The sequence below is a fragment of the Pocillopora damicornis genome, chromosome 9 (genome assembly GCF_964200805.1).
Source record: "Pocillopora damicornis chromosome 9, jaPocDami1.2, whole genome shotgun sequence".
NCBI classification, from domain to species: Eukaryota; Metazoa; Cnidaria; class Anthozoa; order Scleractinia; family Pocilloporidae; genus Pocillopora; species Pocillopora damicornis.
The window spans coordinates 996032-1020605 of record NC_142678.1 but is presented as its reverse complement, the minus strand read 5'-3'; the positions used below and the strand labels follow the sequence as shown (position 1 = coordinate 1020605).

At 39.6% G+C, this 24574-nt stretch overlaps 1 protein-coding gene across 3 annotated transcripts; it reads left to right on the top strand.

Moving 5' to 3' along the window:
* Positions 1-138: 138 nt before the first annotated feature.
* Positions 139-23292, top strand: LOC113685753 (bromodomain adjacent to zinc finger domain protein 2B). 3 transcript variants are annotated; one of them, XM_027203298.2, is made up of 40 exons: positions 139-1245; positions 1598-1701; positions 1918-3591; positions 4920-4983; positions 5139-5253; positions 5429-5521; positions 5684-5807; positions 6999-7091; positions 7717-7809; positions 8239-8313; positions 8565-8626; positions 9196-9261; positions 9957-10067; positions 10782-10844; positions 11025-11102; positions 11723-11834; positions 11950-12083; positions 12197-12307; positions 12934-13043; positions 13336-13410; positions 13485-13734; positions 13980-14039; positions 14375-15476; positions 16008-16080; positions 16278-16360; positions 16914-17095; positions 17317-17371; positions 17895-18009; positions 18385-18443; positions 18622-18655; positions 18908-19049; positions 19479-19568; positions 19823-19879; positions 20474-20586; positions 21121-21160; positions 21266-21481; positions 21672-21745; positions 22156-22237; positions 22398-22493; positions 22895-23292. In XM_027203298.2, exons 2-39 carry the CDS (start codon positions 1635-1637, stop codon positions 22470-22472), a joined length of 6222 nt encoding a protein of 2073 aa, XP_027059099.2. In that variant the 5' UTR covers positions 139-1245; positions 1598-1634; the 3' UTR covers positions 22473-22493; positions 22895-23292. The 3 variants fall into 3 exon arrangements, with proteins under 3 accessions (XP_027059099.2, XP_027059100.2, XP_027059101.2); XM_027203299.2 differs by lacking the exon at positions 6999-7091; XM_027203300.2 differs by lacking the exon at positions 7717-7809.
* The last annotated feature ends 1282 nt before the right edge of the window (positions 23293-24574 follow it).

The following is a 24574-nucleotide window of genomic DNA, read 5'->3' as shown; positions in this document are numbered from 1 at the left end:
TGTTACTGTTTATACACCATTTCAGTTAAATTCGTGTCAGCGAAAGGAAATAAATTCCCCATATAAAACCCTACCTGACTATAATGTTTAAATAATGAAAAAGCTGCATTTTTAAATTCTTACACGTTTTGTCCCTTTAATTTCGATGGAAAAGAGCTAACCTTGAGTTCCAGAAGCGTGAAGCGACAATATTTCCTGAGGTAATTTGAGATTTGTGACAATCACACTACTTGATTTTCCCGTCTCGCTTCTAAGTTCCTAATCTTCGGGTATTTCATTTAAAATTTGACTATATTTCTCTTGGATTCGCCGTGTATAGCTGTTTGAAATACGGTGCCATATATTAGGACTATTTCAGTACTGGTTTGCTCAGTCTATCATACTGTGATCTAGTGTATTTTTAGACCAACTATAGCGGGCAAAACCACTCGATCTGTAGTGCGTTTTTTTCAAGTTCCTCAAACAACGAGGAAAGCTCTGAAACCGATGCAACCATTACGAATCGAAATCGTCCTACTCGCGTCACCAAATCCAGGCAAAAAATCACTGGGGAAGTCTTGAAACTTTAAAAATACTAAGTTTTGCTAAATTTACATAGAGCACAGCCACGGGTTTTCCTTTAGGGCCATTTTTACCAACCGGCGAATTTCAAGACGAAATTTTTTCTCGGTCAGGCCAGCTTTTGGTTCGTGATCCGAGCACATAACCTTTGAGAATTCTCAAGAAGGAAAATTGTTGTCTATGAAGCTTTTCCGGTCGCCAACTGGCGAGAATTTGGGGGGAGGAGTAATGAGATGAAAGTGGTAATTCTTCACCGTAACTCGTGGCGTAGCGAGTCAGTTTACTTTTGATTATTTCACGAGGCATTGTTTTACAATTCTGTGACGTCACGTACCACATGCGCCTTATGCTTTCCTTCGCCCTTCTTTCCTCAATATCGCACCAAACAACCCTAAAAGGTAAATTTTCACGTTCATTCCAAGTTTCGCCGCTTTTTTCAATACCCAATAGTACTGGAAACTTCAGAGACTCTGTAGTTGTTCATAAACTCGCTTCGCTCACGTGTTGCAGCTTTTCCAGAGCTCGCTTTTGCAGGTTTCCTAAGCTTTCGAGAGTTAAAATTCCCTCCAAACGCCATCCAAAATGGCTGTTTTTGTCTTAATTCGACGAAGGCCAGATGATGCGTAGAGGACAGGCTTAAAGTTCAAGAAAAGATTGGAAGCAAATCAAGAACGACTTTTGCCGGTAAGAACTCGATTTTAATGTATTTCCAGGCTTCCTATCCTGATCAAATAGTTTGTAACTTTCCTCTGCGTACTTCGTTGTAATTTTGTCGTTAAATTCAGGGCGGGGAATTACTCGGCGAAGCAAATCGCTTTTGCTAGCTTTTTCATCAGCTTTTTCAACTTTGGTCGACGGAATAATACTCTGAAATAGTTTTTCTAACAGTTGTAAATAAACATAGGTATTAACTACGCATAATACGTCTCTCATTGCTCGATATTCTTGAGTCATCGTTTGCACGCATTTCGTGGTCACCTACATATCTAGTTAAGCTATTGTTTCGTTCGTTGACATCGTCATTTCTAATCCCCAGGCATAGCTGCGAGTTCGAAATACCTCGCTGTCCTGGAATGGATCCCAGAGACGTCCCAAATCACAGTCCCGCACATACACATAGCTTTTTCGACGGCAATCCAGGTGAGCGTTGAGTTTAACATCGTTTTGTTTAAACGTTTTTTTCCCTGCTGGTACTTCGCCGTCTTAAAACAATTGTCGGTGAGATTTCGTTTTCGTTTGTTTAAGATCCTTCTTCGAAGATAACCTCCCTTGTAGTTAACCTAATTGTTGGTTAAGTTTCCATAGTTCAGCCACGATGCAAGCTGGTCGTTAACTGTTTTAAGCTTTTGTTTTCAGGCCATGCTAACACAGTACTTCGCTCACCTCCATTGTCCCACGATCCCACTTATGGAATGCATCCTAGTGCATTTCCTATGATGGGCAGAAGACCAGGATTACCAGACTTCAGAGGCCCTTTAGACCCCATTCTCGGTTCTCAGAGCAGCTTGACGTCCCCTGGAGGATTGCATGGGTCACTCAGTAGCACTGGGGGTACCGGCTGGTGGTTGCCTCCCCATCCACGTGCGCATGGAATCACACCAGAGTACTTCACCAGTCATCTTGGAGGAAGTTGGCTTTCTCATGAGCACGACTGTGCAATGGCCAATCATGAGAGACTAGAGGAATGTCTGTATCAATCTTCCAGGTCAAGGAACTCTCTAATGAATGGGGTGAATTCCTCTGGAGTGTTTGGAAGTGGATCAGGAATTTTTTACCCTCCTCCATCAAGTCCACAATCCATGCACGGTTTTGTACATCAGGCAAGTCCTACTACAAGCACATCAAAAAGTGGATTATCTCATTGGAGTAGCCATGGCAACCATGATGGTAAGGGTCTTCTTGACTTGGGCGAAAGTCGTGATCTAGATATGATTCCACGTTTGAACAGGAAATCGAGCAATTGCAGTGAAGAAGGAAATAATAGAGACAGTGATGTACGACCTGGTGATACAACATTACTTCACAAAGAAAGAGCAAAGGATACAAAAGTTGAACGGACAAAAACCAGCAACAGCTTTTCTGAAAATTCAGATGCAAGATCTGAAAATTTGATGCAGTCAAATTCAAGCAGTGAAAGTAACAGCTCATGCAGTCAAAGACAATTGGATCTCCCTCGACATAGTGATGTTAGCAACATTCCAACTCAGCAAAGTAACTTGCCTTTAAAAAGTAATGATGCTAAATCAGTTCCTAGAGTTGTTGATGAAAATCACAAATCTCCTAGTGCTACATCAGTCACTGAACCTAGCAAAGGTATGCCAACTCCTCCAAAGCAGCAGAAGGTTAAATCAGGTCCTCCCCCACGCTTGCAAGTACCACAATCAATTTTAAACAAAACAGAAGGGATTGTTCCTACAAACCCGGAACCACAAGTTAAAGCCGGAAAAGACATTCAAGCCCTGCTCAGAGAGGAAATGTTGAAGCCAAGCAAAAAGGGAAGTACAACCTCGGCAAATGCTAAACCCAAGCAGTCCAAAGCAGAAGTAGCACAGAATATAGCCCCGAGTGATCATGCAGAAAAAAAGTTGAAAGCTGCATCTTCTGAGCACAAAATACAGAGTGTGTTAAAAGGTGCATCTGGTACTCAGAAGTCTTCATCCGTTACTCCTCCTAAGCAACCAAAGATTCCATCAGGTAAACCTCCTTTAATTGCGCAGTTCCGTGACGTGAAGTTTGATAAGGATAGCAGTGATGATGATAGTGACAGTAGCAATGTTAGTAGCGGCAGTGATAGCGGGAGTGGTAGTGAAGACGACAGCGATGAAGGTGAGGATGGTGAGAATGAGGAAGATAGCAGTGGCAGTGACACTGACACTGACGGCAGTGATGAGGAAGAGGAAGGGGGTGAACACCATGATGACGATGAAGATGAGGAAGATGATGATGATGTTGCTATGGATACCCAGGAAAGTGGGGCATCTTTTGAAGATTCCTCTTCGCACAAAAGGAAAGCAGATCAGAGCAGTTCAGGTATGGTTAACTTTTTTTTCCTTTTTCCCTTTTTTTTCCATTTTGTCCTTTTGTGCTGTAAGATAAATTATTATTTTAAGAATGTGTTTAGACATTAGTTATGAGAGTCGAGAAAGTATGTGTGAAATTCTTAGTGACTTATGATGCAACAACTAACTCTCCTTGTGGCCTAGGGGAATATAAGATAAAATGAGAGGAGAATCTTGAAGTCTATCAGAAGTCACATAAAGACATTTTTTATGCCCCCTTAAAATATGGCAGGGAAAGTGCTGATATATTGAATTGAGAAACATAATTCTTATTTTGTTTAAGTCAGATTGGTTTTTTACACATTCCATTTTTGAATTATAGTTTATCAAGTATCTGTTTTTCTTTGATTGGCTATTTAAATGTTAAATGGCCAGAAAATATGATTACGTAAACAAGATAAAAACTATTCCAAGGACATTCCTCCTTCCTGATTGAATCTTTAACATTTTCAATGAGTTAGAAATTTAGTGAATTACTGTCTAAAGTTTGCTTATTTTAATATTATGACAAACAGAATTACTGTATGAGAATAACAACAACAACAAAGACCATTAACTAATTTTAACTAAAGGCAGACTTTATACATACTCAACATAAATATTTGAGACTCTGGCAGTAATAATAACTATAACTTGCTTGTGAATGTTTTTTTTTAAATTTTTTAACGTTTAATATTGTTAATTTAAGGGTATACAGTTTATTACAAAGTGTTATTATGTCCTTCAAAAGCTGTTCAATATTATTGTATGAATTTCAAGTAAATGGAATACAAGAATACTTCAAGGAGACCAATATCGAGATAATAATTCTAAATGTGATTGCAATTTAAATCTCTGTATCAACATGTTGGACAGAGTGAAAAAAAGAAAGATTTTTGAATGATCCTCACCTGAATAATAGAGTTGTCTTGCTTCTAAATTTATTATACACTGGTATGACTGTATGCTGTTACTGTGATATTGATTATGTGAAGGTTTCTTTTTCCCAATTCCTTGATTTAGATACTTTCTTACAACAGTTATCAACAGTTAACGCTTTCACTCCCTAGATCTAAATAGGAATTCTCCTTACTGTCTGCCTTACATCTCATTGAATTTGGTGTTGAATCAAATGATTATCTGCTTGTTGATATTTTCCTTTATTCTCATCGCTTGTCTGCTCTCTATTGTATGGATATTGTGAGGAGAAATTATGTCTTGGTCACTCGTGGTAGTGGAAGGGTTAATGGGTGTCTTGATAATTTTTTTTTCCACTTATTAAGCTTTTTTTAACAGAGTTGGTTGATATGATACTTGCAGGCACTCCAAGAAAGAGGCGTCGAGCAGTTAGTGAAGAAGACGCCAAGATTCCTCTGGCCAAGGGGTAAAAATGGGCTGATTTTATTTTTGCCATCAATTTATTTTGCTATTTGAATTAAATTAACGTTAAGAAAACTTCATTTGCATTTATGATAGATTGTAATGGAGAGGAAGTAAATGTTTTTATGAAAATATTTTGAATTGGATTTGAATTTATAGATGGAGACGGCAGACTCGCTTGCGACAAGTGGGAACAGCTGGTGGATTAAGAGGGGATGTTTATTATTTTGCTCCTTGTGGCAAGAAACTCCGCACATATCCCGAAGTTACACGGGTGAGTGGTAACTTACCGAGTCTTGCATTACTATTACTTTTGACACTCAACAGAACATTACGTCAACCCAGCAGTTTTGTTTGGTTTAGGTATAATGTTAATTCATGTTCTCTACCTATTTGGCCAAAAGTATTCATCTCATAAATATGAGAAAACGTGTTGTTTTTTTTTCCAGTACCTTAACAAGAATAGTATCACTGATGTTACCACAGACAACTTCAGCTTTAGCACTAAACTTCATATTGGAGAATTCTTGGAATGCAAAGAGGTATGGTGTTGCTAGTCATGAAACATGATTCATTTGTGATAATGGGTTTGTAAAATCATTTTGCTACTGGAGTCCTGCAGCCAATAGATTCATGGAAAAAGTCTGCTAGGATGAGTACTTGTTCATTCTGTTTTGCCTGAATTTCTCTGGTCTATTTACCAGGGGTCTGTGTTTGAGCCTCTGACAGAAGAGGAAGTAAAACGAAGGAAGCAGGCAGAAGATGAAAAGAACAGAGTTAAGATGGAAAGACTCCACAAGAAACAAGAGAAGAAACAAAAACAAGCAGGTAGGGATTATTTTTTTTTTAACCTGAAGCAAGAGGTGTGGATGGTATTGTATTCTGATAGTGTCACTCATATAGAGTACAGTCAAACCTTTCTTATTTGGACCTCAATCATGCTACCTTTCCCTGGTCCCAGTTTTTTCATGTTGTTGGTTTGATTTAATTACACTTGTTGCGAATACTTTTGGGAATCATTAATGCTAATATCACTCACACATTCCCTTCAGGGAATTTGGAGAAGTTTTACACAATGATTTGAGGATATGCTTTAATTCATGCATGTTATTTATTAAATGACTTGTTTTCTCTTTTAAGTTGTTCAGTTTCATTTTTTGCACATTGATATTCTTATCTTTGAGTATTCGGACTCTCAATTATCTGGACTATTCAGTGCAGTCCCCACCAGTCTGGATAATCAAGGTTTGACTGTGCTTATAAGTAATTTCTGGGAGCAGTATAAGAATATTTAAGGACAAATTTTGTCATAAAATAATTCGTATCATTGCTATTATTATTTTTATTATTATTTAAAAGTAATCATATTACACATTAAAGCATGTTATGATTATAGAAATAAAAAATAAAAAAAAATGATTATTTAATTATTATTTTCATCATATTATGATTGGTATCACTGTGAAATGACAAAGTTGTAACATTAAACTGACTGAGTAAAAAATTGAGTTGTCTTGGATTTTCACTCATGGTTTACCTTTTAACTCCAAAGGTTTGATGGCTAATTCTCTCCTCTAGCTACATCACATTTTCTTATAAACAAGTTATGAGAATTTGGTGTTGGATAAAGATAACTTTTACCTGACAAGTAAAGTAACGTTGTGTCTTGTATGCTGGATCATGTGTGGATATAATAGGGAGAAATTACATTTCAATCCCTTCCAGGAGTTTAAGGGTTAAAACAAGTTATGAACAAGTGACTCAGATCACTCCAAATTTTTTTGTTGCAAAATTGAAAAAAAAAAACTAAGTTTTGGTGAAGATATGCACCTCAAAATTACAAAATAATTCCATGTGATAAGGTAATAATTTTTTTGTGGCTGTTACCAAACTTTCTATGACTGCTTCTAGAAAGAAAAGACAAAGGCTGACCCCTAGTTAAGGGGTGCGAGTTTTACTCCAAATTTGATTCAGTGAAAGTGATTTCAATCTTTCAATTTTTGATCTGATTTTGATCAGAGATGTTGCAGAAGGCAGCTGAAGCTAAACTTGTAAGAAAGGCTCAACGGCAAGCTGCTATGGATGCCGCTAAGCTGGCCAAGAGAGAAAGAGGTTATTTAAGACTAATGTTGTTAATCTCATTGATAGGACTGTCTGTAACACAGGTTAGGGTGTAATGGGGCAAACGGCTGGACTCTAATTTACAGAAAAATTTGACGAGACTGAATTGGTAATTTACAATGAAAGAATTTGGGGAAGACTGTGATCCACCTCAACCTGTGTGAAGCAGTTCTATTTGAATTTACTGTAATCATGTTAATAATGAATTTTGAGAAAAAAAAATTGTCTTTTGAAACTGAAATTTGGTGCTGTTTTGCACTGAATTCAATCTGTCTTGAACATGTGATCTTGCTGCCTTTGTTGATTAATACTTGTACTTTTAACCAAGCTTTTAGGCTCATCTAAATCATGTCAATATTTAAAAAACTGATCAAAATTTAAAAAAATTCTTATAAACACGATTACAGTAAATTGTACTTTAGCATGTAAGCAGCAGATGCCATCAGCAGTGTAATGTGATGGCATTTGTATACTGATCTAAATCCCTCAAGTGTGTCTTGTAAAACAGATCTAGAACTAAATTGATTCAGCAGTTAGTCAGAACCTGTTTGTAAGACACACTTGTCCTGTTAATGTTGTATTTTCCTTTTGGCCATGTTTGACCATTTCATTTCAGAAATGGCCCAAAAAGCAGCTGCCGTTAAACGGCTTGAAAAAAGTCAACGTCAAGCTGCTCAGGAAGCAGTTAAGATGGCCAAAAGAGAGAGAGGTTTTTATCCAATTCACATCTTTATCATTTGGTGGCATTGCACTGCCTCTGCGAACTTAAACTGATGTTATGAATGCTGTAGTTACAGGGGTTTCATGAAATTTTTTCCATTAGCAGCAGCTGATGGTGTAATAGGACACCACCAACTCACCACTGGATTTAGGTGGTTGTTGGTCATCACTTTTGACAGTTAAAGTTAAATTGCTGAACATCAAGGTTCAGGTTCTACACAGCAGTTGTGTTTTCATCCCAGGTCAAGTGTGTGTCATGATGGCAAAAAGACTGCTAGTGATGTTGTTCTCCTTACATGGGATAGCTTTATTTTGAACTTATTAGAAGTGTAATTATCTGGTGATATCAGAGAAGCAAATGATTATGAATTGAAACTTCATTCTTGTGCCTGAAATGTTTTCATTCATTTCCTTGTAGCTGAAGCGAGAATTAGGAATAAGGCAATGAAACGAGAAGCCCTGCTGGCGGCGCGAGAGGCTAAAAAGGAAAGGGGTTAGTATAGAGAATACCTCTGATCTCTGGTGTTAACCATTTACACCCCAACATTGGTATTCATTTCTTATGGCATTGACAAGGAGAATTTTCTTGACAATCAAGAGCTTCCAAAATTTATGATTATTTCTATTATTCCCTATAACAGTTACATTTGATTCAAGGGAGAGACTGTAAGGAAAAATTAGAAGCTAGTCACTCTGATGGGTTGAAAGCAAGAAGATTTCAATTTCCCTATTTATTGTTTGTAGTGAGGATGCTGGCTGAACAGAAGCGACTTGCCAAAGAGAGAGCAAGAGAGCAGAGACAGCAGGTGAGTGTGAATTATTTCTTCAGGTCTTATCTTTGGGATCATTTCCTCCTGCACCCTATCATGGTTAAAGTTGTTGGCATCAGTCCATCTTTGGATTGGTGGTGTAGTGCTGGATTGTTCAGTTGAGTCTCTGAAACACTCTCCCTTAACCCTTGACACCCTAACATCAGTATGCATATTCTCCATACTGTTCTTTGTACATTTCCTTTGGTACTGACAAGGAGAATTCTTTTAACAATCCTAGTTTTGTAGTTTGGCAATCATTTATTAATTCTCCTAATCTTAATAAATCAATCAGCACTATTATTGTAAGGAGAAATTAGATGCTGGTCACTCTGAGGGTTTTAAGGGATTAACTGGCTATAGAGGTGCAACCTTGAATGGTAGTCTCTTGCACAGATGTGAAGTTGAAAGAATACTGTGCTCAGGGAGACTCTGCATGAGCCTTTCTCCTGTCTTTGTTGTTCGGGATTTGGTCATTCCTGGCCAGGGTGTGGCCCTTCAAATAGTCCTCCTGCAGGTGGCCTTGGCAAGTGCACTTACAGCAACATTTTCACATGTTGTTTCAGGCTCGGCGAAAGAAGAAGGAAGATGCTGCTAATGCTAAGTATGAGGATGCCATGAAGAAAGCAAAGGTAGATGAAACTTGCTCGGCTTTGAGAAGTAGTAGTATTGGTGGAGAATTACCTCATCTTTATTGCCAAACATTGCATTACTATATTCTGCTGTGCACTGTCAGGATTTCCAGGGAAGTTTAGCATCTTACTGGAAGCTTCAAGATATCTCGATTGTGAAAAGGTTGTGGTTATTCCTGCTGGTGAAGTGAGTGAAACAGCAGGCTGGAGCTTATCTGGGTTTCCTTAGCATGAAGCAACTAGGGTTATCACTACCCCTCCCCCTTCCTGAATGAAGGAAGATTGCAAGTTTACCCCCCAGCATCTCATCAGGAATCCTTTACAATTTGCCAGTACCCATTTATACTGCTGGGCGGAGAGAGTAAAACTTGTTTTGTCCAAGGACTTGTCATATTGACCTTGACCCATTGACCTTGACCCGTTGACCTTGACCCGTTGACCTTGACCCATTGACCTTGAACCTAGACCTCTTGACCCAGAGTCCAGCACACTAAACTTTAGGCCACTGGGTCTCTCACAAGAAAAACATCATTTGGTAATGAAAGATTATTTTTTGTCTCACAATGTGGCTACTTTTGATGTGCTTCATGTTGTTTGACTGCATTTGGCTTGTCTCCATCAGGCAGGAGATGGAGATCACTGGTGTGACCAGACAAATGATAGGTAATGATTTCTAATTTTTCTGTTTTTCCCAGGAAAGGGAACTTAAACGTCAACAAGCAGTTCTTCTCAAGCAACAGGAAAAGGAACAGAAAAAGCAGCAACAAATGATGATCAGAGCTATTGAATCCCAAAGGAAACAAGAGGTGTGCCTATATTAACATAATATAAACAAAAATATGAACCAATAACTGATATCGATGCCTAAGACATGAATAACGGGCCAACATGTGGTGCTCAGACACACATGGAACTGCTGTCAGGCAGACCTTCAGATAGGCAATGCAAGCATACATGTACTGATGGAGAGACAGACAGACAGTCAGACAGAGAGACAGTCAGACAGACAGACAAAAAGGGAGAGGGGGCTGCAGTCGTGCATAGAAACAGAGATGGACAGATTAACCAAGAGACAGACAGAAGTACAGAGGGACAGGTTTGCACCCAGCCAGAATGATCAACAGACAGACAGACAGAAAGATATGAAAACAAAGAGGGACCAGCAATCTAGCATAGACAGACAGATGAACAGACAAGCAGATGCTCAGACAGACAGATCAGCAGAAAGACAAATAGGCAGGCAGACAGACAAAAAGAAAAAGGGACAGTCAGTCCAGCATACATAGTCACACTGTTGGACAGTTAAACAAAGGGACAGGCAGAAGTACAGAAGGGAAAGTCAACATGTAGACAGCCTGACCAACAGATAGATAGACAGACAGACAGACAGACAGACAGACAGACATCACCACTGATTGACATGTGACCACTCGCCAAACTGAACTCTCCAAGTGAACTGGAACTGCACAATTATTGTGTATAGTTATAATTAAATACCTCTCTTTCTGGTTTGATTTCAGGAACGTGAGAGACTTAAGGAAGAAAAGAAGATGGAAAAGAAGTTACTGAGAGAGAAGAAGCTTGTAAGATTTAGTAACTTTGTGTGATAGATTTATTTTTGAAAATACAGATTAAGACAAGTGTGTGGGGTTTGTTCAGCTGTGATGTCTCTGATGTGAGAAGAGATTGTGTAGAACAACCATATTGATTTGGGATTTGGAACAAAAATGCATGTGACTTTTTTTTTTTTTTTTTTAACTCAGGAACAAAAGAGAAGAGAAATGATCTTAGCTCGTGAACTGAAGAAGCCAGTAGAAGACATGGTGCTGAAGGACAGTAAGGTAACCAGACATACACTGCTGTATATTGAAATAATTTGAAACAATTTTCTCAAACATTCAGATTTTCTACCAGCTGTGCTACAGAAACCTTTTTGGTGGGTTATGCCATATACTAAATTCAGATATAACAAGAATCCTTGGTTCTGCCCTGATAAACATTGTTGAAAGCATTGAGATTTAGAAAGAAAACCTTGCAAATTTTGAGCTTGGTTTTTGAACAAAAGCAATTAATGGTAAAGAACATTTTGAGCAAGAATGGATGAAAGCTTAATAGCTTGAAATATAGACACCTTATTTTATGGTTTAACATGTGATGTGGGTAGACATTTTGCAAGTCCTTAATAAGTAATGAAAAAAGTGAGCAGTGAGCAAAATGTCTGCTTCAATTTTTGTGTATTTTGTTTAAATATATCCTAAGGCCTCATCTGAAACACATGTGTGGATCATTCAGTGTGGCCATTTTGTTGTTCCACTTTTCGTCTGTATTTTTGCTAGGTTCTACTTTGTAATACTTGGCGTTTTGTGCATTTTGTGGTACAATAGTGTAGTTGTGGAATAGTAAATGTACATTTCTTACCCTTCCTTCTATGTTGAAATACCCTCCTCTCCTTCTCCTGCAGGCTTTGCCAGAGTTGATGCGAGTGTTAGGTCTCCAGATACCTGGTGGGGCATTTGCTGACTTACTGATGGTGCAAGAGTTTGTACACAACTTTTGTGATGCTTTAGAATTAGGTAAGAAATTCTCTAGCGCTAAAAATTGGCCAAAACCTTGTAATCTCTGTACACTGTTGATGTAACTTAGTAGCTTGAATACAGAGTTCACTTGGACAGTTTTCACTTTGCTCAGATTCTACAGATATCCCCTCTCTTTGGGAGATGCAGTCTTCCTTGTTGAATGATAGCAGTGAGGATGTTCTAGTACCACTTTGTCAGAGTCTTCTCATTTCTGCTCTGGAGGATCCAGGTTGTGAGGGCCCAGATGTGAGTTTTAACTGATTGTTTTTATTTTTGTCTGAGCATTAATTGAGATGTATGCTCCAGAAACAAAATCATTTTCTGTCCTTGTTAAAATTATTTTTGTTATCTGTCAACAGTCTTTCACTGTGTTAGGAGTTGCATTGTCCAAAGTGGAGATGAATGAGACGAATTTCTCTGAAGTGTTGAGACTTTTTATACTGGCAAGAAATGCGGGAGACCCACATCCAGTAAGGAACACTGTTAACAATTTTGAGTATGATGTACCTGTTAGTCCATACACATTAGTGCCAACATCTTCTGAAATCTTTGGACATTTTTAGTAGTTGGACTGTCTTTGATGAGGATCGAAAGTTATCACTTTTTTGTTAAATTTGGGCAAACATGGTATGAAAATCAGAATTATTGACTTGGGTAAAGTTGATCAATGCAGAAAACAGTTAAAACATGGGAGTAAAAGTTTATTGTGAAACTGCATGGGTGAGGGTTTTCCTGAAAACAAGTTTTGGCAACTATGTCAAACTTGAGTCTGATTTTGAATTCAGCACAGGGTGTTGGAAAGCTGCAAAACTCTGGAACAAAAATGTATCTTTCACATCGGCACTATTAATTCCCAGGGCATCAACAAACACTCTTCACTGAACAAATTAATTGTAGCGTTTTTCACGTTGCCTTGTTCACGCCATAAAGGTATCTCCATCTCTCATTATATAACCAACACAAAACCCCAAATTCCTCTATTTGCTCTTACAAAGAGCTAACGGTCGGATCGTCGGCGTTAGGAACTCTCTACGATGGCCATTTTTACATTATCAACTTACTCCCCTAATTATTTTGCGATTTGGTTTGTTTTCAGCTTGCAGATGCTCTTGTTAGTACTCCTTTTCAAGCGCTGACCACGTCAGACAAGGCCGGAGTTATGGCGTATCTTTGCAATGAGCTACTATGTAGCAGAAATATCTGCAAGTACGATTATGAATCTGCTACAGTTACACTACTTTAGCCTGTGACCAGGTCCTCATTATGGGGCCTTAAGCGATGCGAGTCGACGAGAGGTCTGGATGCTACTGATTATTAGTGCTAGACCCTCGGCAAACCTCTTCACGACCCGTGTCCAATCTTTTCGCGAGCGTCCTGCGGCCTTATTTTGAGGGCCTGCTCGTAGGCTAACGTCGCTTGGTTGCTGGTCTCTGCTGATTCCTCTAATCCTCAAACAGTCGATAAAGGTTGATCTTGATGAACTGTTTTTTTTTTCTAGGGAAATTGAAAGTAGCATTGAGCACATGTCGAACTTACGACGTGACAAGTGGGTTATAGAAGGCAAAATAAGAAAGTGAGTTCATGTTTTGTAATTTGTAATCTGTTTTGGTTACTTTACTAGAGAGTTATATTTTTCTCCGTATCTAGATTGAAGGCGATTCAAGCAGAGAAGTATCCTGTTGTGAAGGTGAAGAAGCCGCCAGGACGTCCCAGAGTTGTTGCGGACCCTGATGCCGAGAACAGCAACTCTGTAGCAGACGACAGCATGCAGGGGAATGAGGATGAAGAAGAGGAAGAAGAAGAAGAAGAGGAAGAGGACGAGGAAGATGATGATGACGACGATGGAGAGGGGGGTGGTGATGGGGCGCAGTCCAGTGAGGAGTCTGAAGAAGAAGATGTGAGTCGGCTCATATTTACCAGTTTGGTTTTGGACTCGAGAATTTTATTGCGTTGATTAGAACGAAGCCCGAATCAGCTATAACGCGATAGATATCTCGACGAATAATCTAATTGTTTTGGTAGAAATCTTAATATTTCTTTGAAATTGTGAACGTGAATAAGTGTTTGTTGTTAATAGTACAGTGCACTTCAATGATAGCTGGGTGAATGTCTGATGTGAAGAAATTTCATATTTCTCGGTAGGATGCCACAGAGCCCACGACTCAAGAGGAACTTGAAAGAAGGCTTAAAAAGCTTGAAAAGGTGTGTTCTTGCACTGTGTAATAAAGATAATCATGATGACGCTGGTGTGAAACTGCCACTGAATTTCCTTAACATAACAGCACTTTTCAATGGCGTCGAAAGTAATCCAAGACTGCGTCGCTCTGTCAATCAGTCAGATGCAAAACTTAAACCAATCGCAACTTAATGGCCCGCGTTTTCCCGCGTCTTAGGCAGATTGGTTGTGTTTAATTTGAGTTCCCATTGGCTCTCATGGGTGTTTTTCTATCGTTCATCATAATTAGTTTTTGTCTTTTTCCAATTGAGTATCTTACTCTATAATGATGAAATTAATTACTTTTCTTATTAACTTACAGAAACACGCACAGTTCCGTTCCAAATTGTTTGGTTCATCACATGCCCTGAGAGCTCTCTGCCTGGGTCAGGATCGTTATAAAAGACGCTACTGGATCCTTCCTCATGGAGGAGGTGTTTTTGTCGAAGGACTGGACACTGCAGAAAAAGAAATAGTACTTGATTTAAAGTCCGAGGGCGAAGAACCAAATGAGAGTATGCAAGTTGATGGAATAAAACAAGAACCTAAATTGGAGCAGGGGAAAGAAGGTGTAGTTGGAAATCATACCGGTGGAGAAGCAAGCCTGAAATCCCCCACAAACATTTCACTCAAATCTCCTCTCAAATCGTTGAACGTGTCTTCATCTTTAGAGAATATTTCCAAAGCAGACACTAATACTGGGAACGGTGCTCCATCAGGCGACGATAAAGGAGGCGTGAATAACATTAATGGAAATGCGCAAGGTCAAACAATGCAGCCGAAGCTTAACAACACGTACATTCCGATGGCGGCGAGTAGGAATGCTCTGGAAATTCAACGCATTGAAAACCTCTTTAGAGATGAAGCGTCAACTTCAAAACCTGATCCATCACACCAGAAACTTTTAAACGTAACACAGGGACAGGACGGAAAAAGTAGACCTTGGTTTAAACTGCTCCCGCGCATGCCCTGTGATGAGACTTCGCTGACTCTCTCTCATAGTCCCGGCAGTGGGCACTTTGTACCAACCTACAGCAAGAGAGGTGGAGATGCAGAGAGTGGGAGCACCCCTCCGCTCAAACGTCCTCCGGGTCGACCACCAAGGATTTCCAATCCGAGTTACGACAGCGCTGATCGCGTAGCAAGCCCTCAGAGTAGCGCCTTACTACAAAACGTCGCTAAACAAACGACAACGATTCAGTTCCTTCCTCAACTACCTGTAAAGAGGCCCCCCGGAAGGCCCCCGAAATCGTCCTACCAGACTGTGAATTTGGTGTATTTTGATGGGCATCCCGGGGGAGACTTGCCAACATCAACTCTGGCGCTTAGTACTCAGTCAGCGTCAACCATGTCGCTGTCATTTGAAGAGTTGAAGAAGAACGTTTTGGAGTCTCTTATGCAGGAACCTGCTCCTATCCCACCTGGTTAGTCCTAAACCTTTACCTCTCAAGATCTGATTTTTAACTCTCCCCTCCAGCTGCTATATATTTCCTTGTAAATTAGTTACGAGAATTTAGCGTCAGATCAAGAAAACTTCTACCTGATAAGTTTGAGTATTCTCATTACCTGTCTTCTGGACAATATATGGATGTTGTAGGGAGAAGCGACATGTTAATCACTTCCGGAAGTTAAGGGTTAATGTCGGCCTTACCTTGTCACAAGAAAGTTTCTAGTGATTGAAAATCTTAAGATCTTTGAACTTCTTATCGAGCTGTGTTTCCTCAAGAACGAGCATTACTGTTTAAAACTTTATTTTTGGGTGGAAATGTCTCGAAACTTAATTGATCAACTTTAATGAAAAAGTCGCCGTCTCGAGTCTTGTTGAGAGCTATTGTTACACTGAAGGACGTCTAGGCAAGAAGATCTTTTCCTTCTGGGAGTTAACCCTTTCAATCCCAAATTGTAAGTATATGTATCAGTTCTTCTAACTGTTTTCTATGCATCAATGTTCTCAGAGTTACAACATGGTTGGTGGAGGATAACAGACCCGGCCCAAGTGAAGGAGATTGTAAAAATTCTACACTCGAGGTAAAGAAACAATTTCTTTATACTTCACGTTTCTGACTTGTCTTTTTATCTGCAACGGAAAAGCCACGAGCTTGAATTACCCGTCCACCACGAGTGAAAAGCAAAATCCTTTCACGTTCAGCACCGAATCTTTGTAAACTAGTTTTTTTTTTTTTGGTTGGTTGTATAGCTAATGCCTGGTTTTGATTCCCTTGCAGAGGAATAAGAGAAAAGATTCTCCAGAAGAATTTCCAGAAGTATTCAGAGTATGCCAACAGCTCATGCACAAAGGGCGACCGAGGTGAGTGACGTCACTTTAAACACAAGAACTGAAAGTAAAAGCAATTAAAGCGTGGGAAAACGCGGGCGACCAGGTCGTTATTTGCGTCAGTTTTTCATATGATTGGTTGAGAGAGTGGTGTGAGTTTTCTGAACCAATCACTGAACAAAGTAAAGGAAATCAATGCAATCCAAAATTACTTTCGACCCGCAATTGAAAATTGCTCTAACCGTGGAATTATCACCGGTGTAATTAACAGTTATTCCATGAGCGAGCGTTGGATTTGAGATGGTAAATAGCCAACGAAGTTTGTAGCGCCGAATTGGTTAAAAACAGTCTCGTATTCAACAAGCGCGAATGAAATAATGGTTGTATTAATTTTGATTTAAGCTTAAACGTTTGGATATTTAGAGCCTTTTTTCAGCTCCGTAGCAGTTGGCGCAATGCATTTCCATACAAGTTGACTCGGAATATTAACTGATAACCGGGGTTGAGTAAACCAATCAGCACACTAGAAATGCTTTTATTGCTTTTTAATCTAATTCTGTTTTCCATTTTTTTGTGATAACGAAAGTTGAGAGCGATTCTGATGATGATGATGAGAAGCAACAAACATTGACCACGTCTGAGAAGAACAAAAACGTTCCCTTCGAGGATAAAACGTTTCCAGAGGTAGCGTTTGCCGTCGACAAAGCAATTCTGAGAGAAGTCGAGGAGATGGAAGAAAAAGTGTTCACTGCAAGTTTGCAAGTCAAGGTAAGGAATTGTTTACAGTTCTTCTTATGTATCCAATCTGGGGCCTCTCTCTCTCTAGCTGTTTGATTTTCTTTATGGCTAATGCCTCTCCAAGAGGTGTTCCTGGGCTGGCTGCTGAAACATTTCTGGAGAAAATTTTGTTATATCGACTGACGGACGTTTGGAGAAGCACCCTACAGATTTTCGACTGATCAGTCTTGCATTTCCTTGTTGTTTCGTAGGGTTGGAGGTTGCCCACGAAAGCATCGAAGGGACTGAGTCATAACTCAAGTTCTGGTAAGCATGGATTCCGCAGTTTTAAGACTTTGTGAAGCTCAATAACTAAACAGAGTACAATTTAGAGTATTTTAACGAACTTAAAGTAAACAAGCACAATGTGCAAAGCGCGGGAAAACGCGGGTGACCAAATCGTCATCGGTAGATTGAAATCTGATTGGTTGATAAAGTGCTGCGCGTTTTGTGAACCAATCACAGCGAAGTAAAGCAATTCAAGCGGTCCAGGATTTCTTTCGACACTCAAGTGGAAATTTCTTAACCCTTAAACTCCCATGAGTGACCAAGACAGAATTTCTCCTTACACTATCAATACAATATCAAGCAGACAAGTGAAAAGAAAAAAGAAAACCATCAAATAGGGGATAACTAGTTGATCCAAAACCAAATTCTCCAAACTAACATCAAAAGAAAAACTGTGTGGTAGACAGTAAGGAGACTTACTAATGAGATCTCTGGAGTTAAAGGGGTAAATGCTTTAATGTTTCAAAAGGTTTGTGTATATAATATCTATGTTGCTTTCCAGAATCGAATTCGGACTGTGAAGAAAACCAAAGTCCTTTAGCTATTGCCATAACAAGACTCCTTGCATTAGAACAGGCCGTAGAGAGACGTTATCTGAAGCATCCGTTGAGGAATGAGTAAGTTGTTCCCGCATTTCAGTAGTCTTTTATCTTCTCTGAAAATTTGATGAATTCAAAGTTCAAAACTCAGGTAATGCTTTATCGAAGAAAAACTTGCAATCGTCCCTCAAGGAGAATTTTTGTTAATTTTTTTTTCTGTGAAAGCCAGCAATTAATAAAATTGTCTCAGTGTTTTCATCTTGATGTAGACGGTCACGCTGAAACTTTCTGACGCAGATGAACTCGCATCAACAGAGAAACCCGAAACAAATCTAATCAGTGGTAAAAACGCCATTTTGGAGCACGATTATTCCCCCTATACTTCGGGTAATTGACACGCAATGTCTCCATAACTAAATATGTAAACACTACGCTTCAAATGCTTCTTTTCAGCAAACTCCACATCCCCACAAACATTGGAACTGCAGCTGCTCCAGGAGAAGTGCCCTCAGGTGAGGTTTTTTCTTTCCCTCTTTTTCTCATTTCTATGTTTATATATTTAGTTTTTATTTTAATTTTTTTTTGCTGTTTCATTTTAATGCCTCTTCAGGTAAACCCTGGTAGAAAAAAATAACATTTTTCTCAACCTTTTTTTTTTATCATTCTAACAAGAGTCTCTTGCCTTTGTAGAGGATGGTCAGCCTAAAGAAGCTGAGAAGTCAGAGTAAGTCACAGACTGCATTTATATGCTGTCAAGTTATATTTACAAGTCGAGAATAATCCGAAAAAATCATAACATGCCAAATTATCTTCCTCACGTTGCTCTAAGCAATTGCACATCAAAGTACTGCGATTGGCAAAACACTGTGTTATCACTTATGTTTTAGTTTGAATTTGATTGGTTGATAAACTGGCGCAAGTTTGCGGAACCAATCACAAAGCAAAGAAAAGCTAAATCAAGGATTGTTTGTTGTAGCATTACTGAGGAGGAGATAATGACCCCGGCTCTGAAGATCTGGCGCAATGCAGTGGTGACATCGCAATCCGCCTCTCAGTTGGCCATGTGTCTGAATATGTTGTATGACTGTGTGGCTTGGGAGAAGTCCATCATGAAGGTGGTAAGTAAATGGGATGTGTTTGATGGAGCGCATGCGTGCTTGGCATTTGACAAAGATGAGGAAGCCCTGGGTGTAGCCAAGGGGGGTGGGTTTGGGTGTTATAGAATGCATGATATCATCCTCTTCGTTAAGAAAAAGTGATAGTTTATATTAGTAACTGACTAAGCAGTCATTACGCGCGCTGTGATTGGGTCAATTCAACGGGCGGGCTGCACTCTGCCGCATGGCTCTTTGAGATGTGAAGCTTTTGCGGGAATCTTCCGTTGTACATCGCCACTGTTCTTATCTACTGGTTCTTAAAAAAAGTCGGGTTTTACCGGGATGGGTCTTGTTGTGTGCGAGACTCAAGCTGTACGAGTCAATCGTGGTTGGTCTTAAAGCGTAATTTCCGGGTGTTGACAACAGATCTGTACTACTTTTTTTGAATAGTTCTGTCAGATATGTCGCAAAGGCGACAACGAGGAATTACTGCTGTTGTGTGACGGATGCGACAGAGGATACCACACCTACTGCTGCATGGTGAGTTCGTGACATTAACAGCCCGTTATACTCTAAGAGAATTCTACAGTAAGATCTCTGATATATGATGTCATATGAACTGTAAGTTGAAATGTTGGGTTACATATTTTCACTTCTCACGTTGATTCTCAGAGACTTAGTCCTTGCTCAAATTTTCACTTTCAATGCAATCTGCAACCCTACCATGATTGACGCATATCTTTTTACTGATGAGTGAAAATTCCAAAGTTGTCCTCTTTTTTTTTTTTTCCCAGCCTAAGCTCTCGTCGATACCCGAAGGAGACTGGTACTGCACTGACTGTATAGTTCTGGTAAGTATGCTTTACTGTTCACAGCCTCTTTCCACGCGATGCGAACGCGAGGCGCGACCGGTTTAGCGTGAGGCTTCTTGTGTGCTCTTCGTACTCTAACCTTCCTCCGCTTCCCTCACAATTTTCGCTTCGTATCTCTCCGTAACATGCGCACCCTATCAGAAAAAACGGTAACAAAATATAGAGCATTAAACTTTCACGAGAATGTGAACAGCACCTTCTTTATCTCGCTGTGTTCATTTGCGTGCCTAGGCAGCAATGCAGGAGTTTTTTTTAGGGGAGAGTGAATCAGTGTTTTAAGCGCGTGATCATTCTTTGTGACGCCATGTTTGGTTCAGAGTCAAGGGGACGGAGAGGGCATGGTGCTTACAAAGGCAAGATGTCCGTTTTCTTGCACTATTTCTCCCACTATAGTTTTCTCTCACCAGTCTTCCACTTCTTAACATGTCCAGGATTGCGGCAAGACTTTCCACGAAGAACTAGGGAGCGTTTATTGGCCTAAAATGCGTTTGGGAAAATGATTGGTTCATTTTCTACCGCAATTTTATGGACAGCTGTTGTACATGAAGTTCTAACTGTCGTATTTAATTTCAGGCTGCTGGAAGCGACAACTGCTGTATGTGCGGAGGGGCTACAGGAAAAATGGCCAAGTGTGACAACTGTCCAAGAAACTTTCATTTACAGTGCCTCGAGCCGCCGCTGAGCAAGTGAGAATTCTGTTATAAGCAATCCACTCAGACAATGACAACCAATCAGTGGGTAGAAATGAAACTATGGATTCCGACATATCAAATGTTCGTTACAAAACAGTGAAATTTCATCTTTTTCGTTGATCGATGATCTTTACGTCACTGCGGTGTCAGCAACCTGTGTTGTTCAACTGGAATAATTTTATGTTTCTGACGGGTTCCTTGGCTGACTTAGGTCATAAATGAGAACAAAGTAATATAGTGTCGCTCGTAAATTTGTATCGGCAAATTGTAAGCAAGGTTTTTGTTGCCGCGTCTAGATGACGCTTGAGATGAGCTGATCGCCTAGGTCAAGGAATAGTGTCTCTCCATCCATTCCCCCCTCCCTCCTCCCTCCCCCTCCATTCCCCCCTCCCTCCTCCCTCCCCCTCCCGCATCTGGCCTATACGCCAGATGTGGGTCCTTCAGGAACAGAAGTTTATAGCTGGTGTCTTTTTTCCAAGAAGATTTTCTGTGTGTTTTCATGCTCATGGAGTTCTTTTCATATAATAGGGTTCCAAGGGCGTCGTGGACGTGTCCAAACTGCAAAAGAGTAGGTTTACCGCTTTGTGTCTTATCTGGTTACTGCATATAAATTTTTTTAGGATCAAGGAAACCAATCGATAACTAACATGTTTTTCTTTCTTTATCGTTCTAGAAACGTAGCAAACCACGGAGGAGGCGGAAGATTAAGGACGATGACGAGGAGGAAGACGACAGACGACCTCTCACCCCTCCCCTTAAGGAGGAAGTTCGCCCTCACGCCAACCGGAAGCAAGCTTCCAAAGACATGGCGCCTTGCCGCATGATCCTGGCGGAAATGGAAAAACACGAGGACGCCTGGCCTTTCTTAGTTCCGGTCAATCCTAAACAGGTGAGAACACACTCGCTGTTTCCTTTAATTTTAAACTCTTGAGTGAGTTACCAGTTGTTGGCTTTCGTGTCCATTAACACCGTGTGGGAGAGGGTGGGGTACACTTGGGTATGCGTGGATTATAGAGCAAGCCTGTAAGCAATGCAAATTAGCTACCTCGGTAATTTACTCACTCTCCGTCTCACTCTAGTTTCCAGAATATTATAAAATAATCAAGAGACCAATGGATTTCCATACTATGAAAATAAAGCTTCGTGATTGCCAGTAAGTATCTGTTAAAGTAAAGCAATAACCTATGCCTCCTTTTGATCTCAAAGTTTTATTTCGTCATCATTCAATCTAGGGATCTCATGAAATTTCGAATTCCAATCCCAGAAATCAGTGTGAATGCTTTCCCGCTCCTGGTGGAGACGCGGATAGTTTCGAGCGGTAAAACTTAAAGCGGATCATTTCAGAATTTTCATGAGAAATTTGGTAGCAGGAGAATGGTGTAAAATTATTGGAGAAGAGTTTCGGCGTGTGAATGGAAAAAAGGCTCAGGCCATGGAAATTTTAGCCGGAGAACTCTCCGATTTCTCGACATCTCCTCAAGTCTCTGTAAGTTGGTGCAGTTCTCTGACATATTCTTTGTTATGTTATTCGTGATAATGAACGTATGATGCCCTCGCCAACAGGTACCAAGGACCTAACGAATTTGTGGATGACGCACGAACAGTTTTCTTGAACTGTGAAGAATTTAACGAGGATGATTCAGAGGTAAGTCACGTGAAGTCTGAATGGCGCCATTAGAGGAAGCGATCTCTCTTGATTAACCTCGATTCCAGAATTTCTCCTTGCAATGGAACGGTTTTTTTACCTACTGTTAAGCTCATTGTTGGAACGTTTAATTAATGCTGATACTATTGTGTCTCCCCAGGTTGGACAGGCTGGAAAACGACTTTTTGAATTTTTTGAACGCCGCTGGGAGCAATTGGCTCCAAATATGGACTGAGAGAGGGAAGGAGGAAGGAAGGTAAAGTTGATGCAAGATTGAGAATGATTATGATAGTGGTAGTGTGGTGGGAATGAAATGGAAGGAATGAATGAATGAATGAATGAATGAGAATGGAAGAATGACGACGAGCGAGAATGAGAACGAGAACGAGTGATTGAGAGTTAATGCATGATTAACTGAATGAATGATTGCGCTAAGAACAGGTAATTGAATAATTGAGAATGAACGAGAACTATAAGAATGATGAGAATTTATCAACGCGTTATACGATCTGGTTTATGAAGAGAAAGATCGACATTGAGTACGCTTATTGTCTCATCGTCACAAAGAAAGAAAAAATTTAGTTGAGCTGCACGAAACAACGTTTACAACGACGGGGAGATTTCTGTCGGACTAAATGAAAGTTTTTTTGTCAACAGGTTTTCTTCAGACGGAACAAAGACTAGCTACTACTTCCATGTGAAGAATGGAATATTTCTCTTCATGAGAAATGCGAAAGAAAATCAACGATGCATGATCATGCTATTTTTCTGGGGGTAGGGGTGGGGCATGTTTTGGTTTATTCATGTCACTATTGAAGTTTTGTACGAGATCAATACTATTTAGATGATAGAATGCCATGTCAGTTACGTAATCAGTCAATCAACACAAACCTGTAAAACTTGTAAATAACCAGATTGACCAGTCTAACGATCGTTAAAACACGTATTTAAACCAATGAGAACCACAATGGAGTTTTAATGTAAACGTTTTTGTATGAAATTTTTACTCTTGTAGGCTCGCTGAAATAATAAAAATGTTTTGGCTCTTTTTAAAATTCCGTTTACTTCTTTTGACCACCTATACTGCTATCGTACCACAATGCTTTACAAATTCAGTTGGGTGAATCATCAGGTAAAGAAATTACAGTAATTCCTTAATATCCTTCTCCATTGTTGAAGGGGAAAGACAGAAAGGTGAATGAAAGGTCAAGGTTACTTAGGAGAAGAGGAATTGTTGAATTTCGGGAATTTTCAATTTCGTCTTGCTCGAACCTTTTGCTCATGGAAAAGAGTTTCGAAGGCCAATTTTTTTTTTCTTTTAGGGCAATTATTCGTTCTATTTGCCTTTGTTCATCTCGGTTCCTTCTTTATGGTGCGCTCAATGAGACTTAAGAGAGGGTACGGGATATGCGTTCGGGGCTAAAATTGGAAGAGGATGTGAAAGAAGTTGTTAGACTTTTGTACCAAAGAAGTTCTCACCTTTATTTATGAGATGAGATGATAGCTGTTTTTGTCACCAGTCAAAAAAAAAAACAAAACTACCAAAACCTTTTTTTCAAATGCATGATAATTTTTGTTATTGTAAACTAGTTTCCTAAAATGAACAGCAAGAATTATTACCTATTAAACGTATCTGCGTTTCGTGACTTTTCTCATATTTGTCGATAAGTACTTCGTGTTATCTTTGAATTTTTGTGCTTATAGGCTTTACACATAGCCACACATGCATCTTAGCAATTTGTCCGTTAAATGAGTTTTATAAATAATAATACATCGAAGAAATAGCGATAAGATAGCCCCTTATGCTAACAGGGGCTGCTACTTCTAATGTTAAGTCAAATTCTTGAGCGAGGTCGTCAAATACTTAATCTGTGATTTCGTAACATCGATTTCCGAGAAAAGAAAATATTTTCGACCCCATCAGAGAATACAATATGTCCTAGCTTCGTCAAGAACGTTACTACTATCCAATTCACTGGATTCCGATCATTTTTTTATTATTATTAATGTGTCTAACTATTGGAACGTCGCTTTGTCTTCATGACCTGCATGCATACACTCCGTTCAAATACCAGGAAAAAATTAAATATTTGTGGGCAATTTTTGGTTTCGTATTCTTCAGGAGTGGAAAGTGAATGTCGCGTAATCTTTAAGAGAAGAAAATGAAGACAAATGACGTTGTTATACCCCTCAACTCAAATACTTTTTCCAATTGGAGGAGAAAGTATCACGTGCGATAGGTCAAAACTCCCTTCCCTAGGGGTATCACAACTTGAATTTTTGACTCACACTTGACCAGGTCTTGCATCTTGCAGCCCCGACAAGTATGTGTGCCAG

Coding starts and splice junctions, on each gene's coding strand:
- LOC113685753 (XM_027203298.2), top strand. CDS start 1,635: ATGGATCCCAGAGACGTCCCAAATCACAGTCCCGCACATACACATAGC. Junction 3,592..4,919: donor AGCAGATCAGAGCAGTTCAG/GTATGGTTAACT, acceptor TGATACTTGCAG/GCACTCCAAGAAAGAGGCGT. Junction 20,587..21,120: donor CTCGAGCCGCCGCTGAGCAA/GTGAGAATTCTG, acceptor TTCATATAATAG/GGTTCCAAGGGCGTCGTGGA.